Source organism: Hakea prostrata, chromosome 6 (genome assembly GCF_041222555.1).
Source record: "Hakea prostrata isolate BN-2017 chromosome 6, UWA_Hpros_2, whole genome shotgun sequence".
NCBI classification, from domain to species: Eukaryota; Viridiplantae; Streptophyta; class Magnoliopsida; order Proteales; family Proteaceae; genus Hakea; species Hakea prostrata.
The window spans coordinates 20,190,053-20,200,555 of NC_142605.1; the positions used below are offsets into that span (position 1 = coordinate 20,190,053).

General features: G+C 37.5%; 1 protein-coding gene across 1 annotated transcript; it reads right to left on the reverse strand.

Moving 5' to 3' along the window:
- Nucleotides 1-1,940: 1,940 nt before the first annotated feature.
- LOC149012502 (cytochrome P450 71AU50-like) lies at nucleotides 1,941-4,405 on the reverse strand. The gene is made up of 2 exons (XM_089159359.1): nucleotides 3,663-4,405; nucleotides 1,941-3,086 (listed from the first exon to the last, which is right to left on the reverse strand). Exons 1-2 carry the CDS (start codon nucleotides 4,356-4,358, stop codon nucleotides 2,238-2,240), a joined length of 1,545 nt encoding a protein of 514 aa, XP_089015485.1. The 5' UTR covers nucleotides 4,359-4,405; the 3' UTR covers nucleotides 1,941-2,237.
- Nucleotides 4,406-10,503: the final 6,098 nt, after the last annotated feature.

The following is a 10,503-nucleotide window of genomic DNA, read 5'->3' on the forward strand; positions in this document are numbered from 1 at the left end:
TATAATTCTATGTTGTTATCTTACATGGACTAAACAGATCCTATAGACTGACTGCCAAGGGTTGAGCCAATTTATGTTCCCAACCCTGACCCTAATTGAGGCTAAAATATTTCAATCCTGATCAACCCTCAAGGCAAAAATATTGAGCTTAGACCCCCATTGAGATTCAATGTGGATTCTAGCCATCAAGGCTATTGGGGTAATTGTATTACAAATTCTTCAAACATACAAAAATGAAATTGCAATACAATTGAGAGATGAAGATTATTAGCAAATCCGAAGAGCTTGAAGTTGCAACCGAACGAACCACCGATCGATGAGGTTGAGTCACACCTTGATGCTGTCTTTAAGGTAATTGATGCACCCTACTACCAAGGGTTCTTCGCACCACCACCTCCAAGATAAAGCAACCTCCAACTAGAAGATGAGGTAGTTCTTCTAGTCCCTTCAATGAGCCAAAAGCTAGAGCACAACACTTAGACAATTCAAGAAAGAAATGAACTTTGTAAAACAAACAATGTGAGTGAGGAGTGTCTCAATTGCACACCACAATTGCAAGGAAGAGTTGGGTTTATATAGGCCCAAATCTCACCTTACACCCCTTAGGATTCTTAAAGCAATGAATTGGAGAATCAATTCATTCAATAACCTTAACCCCACTCATGGTAATGACCATGAATGGTGATAAAGTTGAAATGAGAATTGATGGTCAAGAGTTAGAATTGAAGTAAATTTCACCCTTCAAGTAACCCCACCACACCACCATGATCAAGACCATTAAGACACATGACCAATGTCATGAAGAGTCTCATAACCAAGGTCATGAAGGGCCTCCTTTACTCATGATGCCTCATTACCACCCTTACCTCATGGGTCCCACACACAAACAAAACAATTAAATAAAAAAAATGCAAAAAAAAAAATTTGAAACTTAATATATAGATAATATAGATTTTAATAAAAAACCTAACAAAGGCCAACTTCGTGCCCTTAGTTTTTTTAACAAAGGTTTGTTGGGGAAGTTGGCTTGTAGGGTGTTTACTTGACCTCAAACATTATAGAACCAAATTACTAAAGCCAAAAGATTTTATATGACCTTATATTCTGGGTAGAGGTGCTCTTTCGGTTTGGTTATCAGCATTTCTTGGAGACTTTAGGAACATAAGTGAAATATTTAACCTCGTTCCCCTTGCCATTATGTTTTTCATATCAATTTCTCAAAATTATTTCTCTCTTCATTCTTTATTTGGTAAACCTTTTTTTTTTTTTTTTCCTTTTGATAAGAAGTGAAGTCTACCAAAACAATCTTACAACAAAATTGCCTTTGAAAAAACCAACATTTGGACGTCTAGATTTATAAAGGAATAAATTAAAGGATATTTTCGTAATTGAGATATTTTCGTAATTGAGAGTTATTTGGGCTTTTTATTAGATATTTTCCTGATTTGGGTTTTTTTTTTAAAAAATTAACAGCAAAAGTATGGTCTAATTAAAAAAATTAAGAGAACAGAAGGGATTGGACATTTTTACTAGGTAAGTGAAGAGATAAGTGATATTATCCAACTAAAATGGAGCCCAATTACCATTTGGTCATTTAAAAATAAAAGTGACTATAAGTGAAAAAGATATAACATTTTCTTGTCTGTAAAGATATAAAACCAACATCTTGAATGGAAATGATAGTTTAACATTTAACAGTGGACAAAAGTCATTTTCCTAAGGCCCTACATAACCGTATCATGGGCCAACATTTTAATCATAATTATATTATACTAATAAAAAAATAACTCCATTAGAGGGATTTTTTTTTCTTTGGTAGAAAAGGCCCTATATTACAGTATCATGATTCATGAGCCAACATTTTAATCATAACTATCATTAGAGAGAAAGAAGTTCCTTTACTTATGAATTCCAAGATCAGAAGAACACGAGGTCTCAACAGAAGAGGAGTCGCCTCATAGTATTGCTTTGGCCCGGCCAATTGACAGAAACAACACTAATATTTTTTTCTTTTTTTGATCTGAGAAACAGCACTGGTTTTTATTTTATATAACTATACATAAACTTTTCACCAGATATTACATACACACTGACCAAGATTCAGGCTTTTATTTGTAATACAGTTGCATAAAATCAAACTTCTGCAAAGAAACATAACAGATATCAACTGAGATGACAGAAAGCAAAACAGACACAAACCTGAATCGGGTCACAATAGTACCATGCTAACTCAGTCCTTACAAATCATTGTCACCAAGGCTGAGGCGATAACTTGGAACAGCAAGCAGATGGTCTGCTCTTCTAACAGATATGCCTGGCTTCTCGGTCAAGTCCAAGTCATCAGGTGACATGCCATTGGGTAACTCCCAATCAAAGGCATGTAACAATTGTCCAAGTACAAGTTTCACAACAGTTAGACCCAGATTTATACCTGGGCATCCTCTGCGACCTGATCCAAATGGGATGAGTTGGTGGTCACGACCTCTGAGATCAATGTTATTTTCTATGAATCTCTCAGGCAAGAATTTATCTGGATCACCATAACTCGACCACACATCTGGGTCCCTTTGAATTGTCCAAGCATTTATAATCAGACGAGACTTCTTGGGTACATGATATCCATCGATTGTTGTGTCTTCCAAGCACTCATGGGGAGCTAGCAATGGAGCAACAGGATGAAGCCTCATAGATTCTTTCAGCACCAAATCCATGTACTCTAGTTTACCCAAATCTCCTTCGTCTACTAGCTGACCTGTGCCAAATTTATTCCTCAACTCCTCTTGGAGCTTTTTCATCGCCTTTGGATTCCTTAGAAGTTCTATGAATGCCCATTCAACTGTGATAGCTGATGTGTCCATTGCAGCAGTAACCATGTCCAGAATGATTGCTTTTATACAGGTTCGGTCGACCTTGTCGTTCTGTTCCTCTGCTTGTGTATGCTTTGTATCCATCAAAGACAGCATCTCATCAATGAAGTCCTTCTGGTTGCTATTATGGTCTTTAGGATTCCTTATGTGGTCATCGATTATCTTCTCCAGAAACCCATCAAAGACTTTGCTAATTTTCTTCATGCGTCCAAACAATCCCTAATTAAGATGTACAAACACATTAGATTATGAGATGAAAATCCAAAATAATAAAATAAGTAAACATAGGAATTTATACTACTATAGAAGAGAAACTAAATACAAAATCACAAATGGAACAAGAGGCCGAGCACTACGCAAACTTTTATGTGTTAAATTCATGTCAATGGGTCCCTTAATTTCCAAGATATAGGCCAAGACCACTTCTACCAATCTGCTATACATTAATTCTCGAGGGGTCAGCCGTAAATATGGCATACAACTGAATTGCACTCAATCAGATCATAAGATAGTAACTAGGGTTGCAAATCTTAATCTTGACACTATCATAAAATACTACTGCATAATTGCATATTATTGTCCTACTTTTTCCAGAAGTGTTCTTAAGGTGGTAGGGTTGAGTCAGGTCATCTAAGTCGCCAAACATTCGACCATGACCTGATCCTTACCCTAAGGCTAAAATTTTAAGCCTGGACCTTATTCAGACTCAAAGCAGAAAAGGGTAGGGCTCAGGCAATTAATTTGAGCCAAACTTGAATCCCTAATACGAATAGATGCAGAAGATAAAATTAATACCTGGAGGTCAAGTGTTTCGATGCAGGGTATGAAATCTGCCAAGTTATGAACACCGAGAAGATTGTGGTAGTCTTCAACAACTGATTTTATGTGGGTGTCAAGTTTTTTACCCATCAACATCCGGAAGCTCATATCTTCAATCAGTACTCCCATCTTGGCAGTCATATCAACCACTGCACCAACTTTGGCAGCTTCCTTAAGAGATCTAAGGAAAGAACGCATCTCCTCTCTTCTCATCTGCCTGAATGACTCAACCTTTGATGCACTTAGCAACTCCATAGTGCAAAACTTGCGCATGTTTCGCCAATATGACCCATATTGTGAGAACAACAAGCCTTTGTTTCCATATGTCACATATTGGGCACTCGTAGCAAAAGGTCGACCAGCAAAGGTGGTGTCATGAGTCTTGAGAAATAACTCTGCTGCCTTTGCTGATGATATCACCACAGTAGGCACAAGGCCGAGCTTCATGGACATGACAGGTCCATATTTCTGGGCCAATTGATGGAGTTTAAGGTGAGGGAATTCTTCTAACATTAGAAGATGAAGATTGCCAATAATAGGAATTCTTGGAGGGCCTGGTAGTGATCGACTCTTATCTCTTTGCTGCTTAGCTCGGAGAAGAATCCATAGATACCAAAGCCCTCCTCCAAACAATACTGCTAATAAGATTGCATTAATGTCCCAAGAAGACATTGGGAGATTTGGAAGTGAAAGAATCTTGTAAAATGTATCTTTACTTGGATTCTCCACTTTGTTGGTTGTAGTAAAGAATTCAGCAATATATATAGATATAGATATGGCCCCTGGGGAGTTGCAACTTGCAAGGTGATGGTAATATAATTTTGGATTTTGTATTGGATCCTCCAAAAGGGTATCATGTATTAAGAACGTGAAAAGTAATTGTAGCATTGTGGTCATTACTTTATGTTTAATTAATCAAGTGCAGTTACTAATCTAAAATGTTTCTTGTGGAAAAAGAACTTGTGTGGGGTCATTTCTTCTAGCAAAATTTATTCCCATCACAGAAATGTGTCAGCATTTCACCATTTTTACTTTAGGAGGAAAGTATCAGCATTTAACAAATCTAATGTTTACAGCAAGAAAAACGAGCTTGTCTTACCAAATTCAATCAATTGTTTTATTTAATTAAAAGAACACGAAATATGTACCTAAAAGAAGGAAAAAAACAAAACAAAATAATTATGGATCCATAGCAATGGATGGGTGAAAACTGCAGCTATTTGTTTGTCACCCCACTTGGACATCTGCATATTTAATTATTATTATTATTATTATTATTTTAATGCAACTGATTTTGGAGAGGAAAGTCTTAACTTACTCTTCAAAGAAATAGGATTGGACACTAGGGGTGCAAGTTTGGCCCTGGCGGCCCTGACCCGCCCTAAGCCCGCCCTGAGCCCGAATAGGGCTTGGGCTAAAGATTTTAGCCCTAAGGGCGGATTAGGGCCAAAATATTATGGCCCTGAACTAGGGCCAAGGGCGGGCCTGGGATTACTCTCTGGCCCGCCCAGCCCATCCCGGCCTGTCCCTGATTTTTGGCCCTAACCCAGGCCCTGATTTTAGCCCTGATCTTGGCCCTAACCCAGGCCCGGATTTTGGCCTTGATCTTGGCCCTGATTCTAGCCTTGATCTTAGCCCTAATCCTGGCCCTGATATTAGTCCTGATCCTGACCCCGATCCTTGCCCTAATTTGAGTCTAAAGACTCTGGACCCTCCACCCACATGGAGAGGAATTAATTGTAACACATATGGGTGGATACTTGACACATGTCAAATTTTAGAAACATGATCATGTTTTGTAGAAAATTAATAAAAATAAGTTATAACCTCATTACCAATGTAATAAGCATCTATTTGATTTTGGCCCTGATCCTAACCCTAATTTTGGCTCTAATCTTAATATTAATTTGACGATGATCATGTACTACACTACTAGATTTTTACCTTGATCTTCATACTAACATTGATATGAGTCTTGATTTTGACATTTAGTCACTTTGATCATATTAGATAATAAATTCACTTTTTATATTATTTTTAAGGTAATTTTTATTTTTCCAACAAAGTCATTTTTAGTTCAATAAAATATTGATTTTGATTTTTGACTAAGGCGAGATAATATATTATAAATAATAAAAACTATTACATAAAGAATTAATATCTAACAAATCTATACCCCAACTTCTCATCATGAATATCTAACAAATATACTGTGATATTTCAAAAAATTTTATTAAAACCATATAGCTATGTTTGTAATTAAAACATCATTTTCTTTAACTATGAAAAAAATACTTTTTGTTTTTGGTTGAATACTAAATTATCGTCGATTTACTTGTTAACAAGGTTTTGAATATGAGTTTTTTTGTATTGAATAAAGATATCAATTTATTGAACAGTTGTGAATGAAAACATACCTACCTACGGCTTAAGTTCTTGAATTTGAAGTTAAAATTTTCATTTATTAGATTCCTTTTGAATTATGAATCTCTGATGTTTCTAAGTATACAAAAAGAGTTTGTGTGACATTTTCTATAATTGACTTGACTTTCAAATATGCCTAAATTTAATTTCAATTCTTCTCACTACTTATTCTATTTCATGAATAATTTTAACTCTTTACTGCTGGAGAAAAACCAAAGGAAAAAACAGAATAATAAGAGAGAGAGAGAGAGAGAGAGAGAGAGAGAGAGAGAGAGAGAGAGAGAGAGAGAGAGAGACTTGGGGGAAGGACAAATTGAAAATATGGAATGAAGTTTGACCATTGTCTTAGAAGTTAGAAATTAATTGAGAATTGAGATAAATCTTTTTCTTTTTCCCTTTGAGCTTACATATAATAACCATAATTTTCATCGAATAGCAAATTAAAAAACCCTAGAAATTTGGATTTATCTATTTCTCTAAAATCTAAATGGGTATAAATAGTTAAATACATATTGAATATAAGTTTTGGATTATTTGTTGACATCTTTACTATTTTATTTTCCAGAACTGAGTTTGGAATTTAAGAATTTAATTACTTTAATATGTATTTTAATTACTACCTGTCTTACATTTGATATTTACGACCAAAGATATGGCCAATTAAAGCTAGGGACAAGGCCAATTAGGGCCAACCAATCCCGAGTCGGCCCAATTAGAGCCAATTAGGGCGGGAATGGGCTTAGCTTGGCCCTTTTGGGCTTAGGGCCAGGGACAATAATCATTGGCCTTGAACTAGGCCAGGACGGGGATGGGCTCAAATTATACCATATAGGGCTGGGCTTGGGATTGCAAAAGCCCAACCCAGCCCGGCCCAGTTGCAGCCCTATTGAACACTCAAATCAGCTAACTTACCCTGTTGGGAGAACACTGTATCTCCTTGAGATTTTTTAATCACACATATCAGGTAGGGTTCACTTTTAAGATACTAATAAAGTAATTTTAAAATAAGACCTTAAATGGATCTCACATGGTCCCACACTATATGTGTGGTAAAAAAAAAAGGTTAGAAAAACATATTGTGCTCTTCGGAAAGGGAAGTAATCCTCATTCAAATCAGTTGAGATCAATTTAAAGAACATATTAACTAATCCTTAAGGGGTGTGTTGTTTGCGTAATCCTGCTCGCCCAATCAACTAAGTATACCTGCAAAAATGTGCTCGACCGGAGTGGTCGAGTAGCATTTCCAACGATCAAGTTAGACGAGTTCTCTCAAATGAGAATTTGTAGGAATGCAACAAGCAATAAAACAGTAAGAGTAATAGCTCTTCTGAACGTACCTCCCTCTCTCATTTGCTCGTCCTTTTATAGAATTCTTTAGGCCTTCAAGTGTTTGAGTTCATCTGGAACTCAAATCTTATATAGCTAGATTCCCACTTGGACTCAAGTTCATCTTAAACTCGGTAAGGTTAATCCAATCCCTCTGAGATCGGGACTCTGTCTTGTGGGATAAGCATTATCACATAAGAATGTTATCTTCAGTCTTAAGTCTGGGCCGACCATAATATGGTCGGTGATTTTTTACCTGGTCAGACCAAACAGTTTTGGTTTGACATAATTTTATTATCATAAGCCCCTAGTCTTTAAGTCTGAACTCCTTGATGTCCGGTCTTATAGACCTTTCCATTCAACATACTTTCTATACCGAGCTGACGAACTTGGAGCATATTTATCAAATTCTTTGCTGGAGTCATTTGAAAAGATGTTGCGCAAAAATGGGGGCTGTGAAGTCTGCACACGTTTTCCAGTCTTCAACTTTTTTGACACGTGGCCATGTCTTTATGGCATGTCATAATGGGTTTCGAATTTCAAAAGCCTCCCATTTTAGCCGTTTAAATGCATTTAATCTTACCTCTTTAACTGGAATCTTTGACGGAGATTGATTATCAAGGTTGCAGAACCGTTAGATGGAAAAGCTTTTGCAGGCGTTGGATTTGAATTTTTAAGAAGGTTCGTTAGATCTGGATTCTTGAAAAGGTATAAAAACCTTGTCCTTTTTCATTTCCTCTTATCCCTGCTACCTCGCGTTTTCTTCTTCATGAAGAACACCCAATTGCAGAGAAAGGTCTTCTTGCGCTTGTCCTCCTGTTGCTCATTCTAGTGTTCTCCTTCAACAAGTAAGTTTTCTAACTTCTTTCTGATGACTCTTTCGGCTTCTTTTGTAGTTTTGCTGATGCTTTGAATGCATTCTTTCTCTTTTCTTCTCTTTTCTTCTCTTTTCTCTTCTTCATCATCTTCTTCTTCTTCTTCTTCTTCTTCTTCTTCTTCTTCTTCTTCTTCTTCTTCTTCTTTTTTAATTTTTTTATTTTTTTTAAATTTTTTTATTTATTTTTAATACTGTAGCCTGCTTTGCGTTCTCTCAAAAATGGGTGTGAAGTCTGTTGCTTCCAAGCCACCAAGGTCTTCTAGGCTTAGACAACCCCCTTCTCCTCCTTCCGATAGTGATAGGGTGAGTGCTGAGAGTGATTTCCCTTCAAGTGAGGATGTTTCGGGCATTGAGGTTTGTTCTTCTGCCTCTGATCATGATTCTAGAAGTAATACCTCTGGAGAGCCCGAGCTGGCCCCTAGACCCCGACCAAACATGCTCAATGATGAAGAGGTCAAGTCTCTAAGTATTCGAGCACGTTTTAAAGAAAATAGAAAAAGGTGGATAAATAGTCTTTCCCCAACCGAACTTCATAGAGAATGAAGTAGACCCTATACTCCCGAGCATATTGACTTTGATCCTAGTTCGTCAGGCCCTAGGTTCTTTCCTTCAGAGTTGACTAGAGAAGATAAAACTTATTCTTGGTCGGTATGCTAATCCTGATGAATATACAATCCGAGTTCCAACTAATCGTGAATAGGCTCACCAACTTCCTCCAAGGGAATTTGCAGTATGTGAAGATGCCTTTACTAGTGGTTTTAGGCTTCCCGTACATCCTGTCCTCATAGATATCCTCAATCATTTCGGAATGTGTCCAGGGATGTTGGCGCCCAATAATTGGCGTAATATTATCTGCTTTTGGGGTTTCTGTAAACAGAGGGAGGTCGGCGTGACCCCTACTGTGAACTTGTTTTTGCACTTTTCATGTCCAAGAAGCAAGAGCAGCAACGCTAGTTTTATATCTCAAAGCGTACTGCTTTCCAATCCGGTTGGGAGGGTAATTATATAGGGAATGGTACCCTTCCTTCTAATACCAAAGGATGGCATCCGAGGTATTTCTTTGTCTGACCTCCTTCATCTGTTAATTTCCCCACTTTTTGGCCAAAAAATGCACGAGATGGTTCGAACTATTTTCCCAATCTATCTCATACCGAACAGGAAGCTAGGGATCAGATTCTGAAGATCAAAATTTCCTGGCTTTGAATGGATATTGCTCAAAATATCTGAGCATTCTCTATTATTGGGGATTCTTAACTAGTGAGCTTATGAGTATACTCATGCTTCTATTTTATTAGTTTATGGTATTTTCGTCTCTAAGCCTTCTTGTTTAGTAAACGCAGTGTTGCTCGGAGAAGAGGATTTGTTCGTCTTCTAAAGGAAAGAGTTCTTCCAAGGTTAGGAAGGATAGGCCCTCTAATCTACCTCCCCGACCAGCAAAGCGAGTGACTGGTAGGAGCAAAGCCCGTGAGGAACACCCTCTTTCTTTAGATCTACCTCCTTCTGAAGAAAATCTCCCACCTGAGGGAGATCTTGTAATGAAAACGACCACCACATCTGAGCCATCAACTGTTCGTCGATCAGACTAGTCGTTGAATAGTAATTCTTCTGTCTATACTGGTTCTTCTGCTTCCAGTGTCGCTAATGATTGGTTGGTAGGTGTTTTACTACCTACCGACCAGATTTACTTGAGAGAGTTTGGTCGTCTCCAAGCTCACAATATCACCATTAGGTAAGAGCTTTATTTGTTTTATTGGTCGGTATTTCTTATTATTTTCTATTCATTCTGATCACATTTCTCCTTTTTTGATGTAGGATGGCTTGTGCTTTGACCCAATCACTCGGGCAAAGCATGGATGCTACTCGGCAAGATTATTTCTCTTTGCGTAAGTCCGAGCAACGAATCAAAGAGTTGGAGAATGAGCCGTCATCCTTGATTTCTAGCAAGGATTCTTGGATAGCTTGTGAAACCGAGCTTGTAGGTGAAATGGCTGCCCTGAAAGGGAATAATGAAGCATTGGAGCTTGAGTTATCATCTCTCCAGATTAGATTGGAGGAAACTGAAGGTTCCTTGGTCAGTAAGCATAAGGTTATTGTAGATAAAGATGCTGAGATAGCTGGTCCGCAAACCAAGCTTGTTAGTTTCGATCATGAAGTTGCTCATCTTATGAAATTGGTGGAAGAAAAGTCTTC

Coding starts and splice junctions, on each gene's coding strand:
- LOC149012502 (XM_089159359.1), bottom strand. CDS start 4,358: ATGTCTTCTTGGGACATTAATGCAATCTTATTAGCAGTATTGTTTGGA. Junction 3,087..3,662: donor TCGAAACACTTGACCTCCAG/GTATTAATTTTA, acceptor CATCTTAATTAG/GGATTGTTTGGACGCATGAA.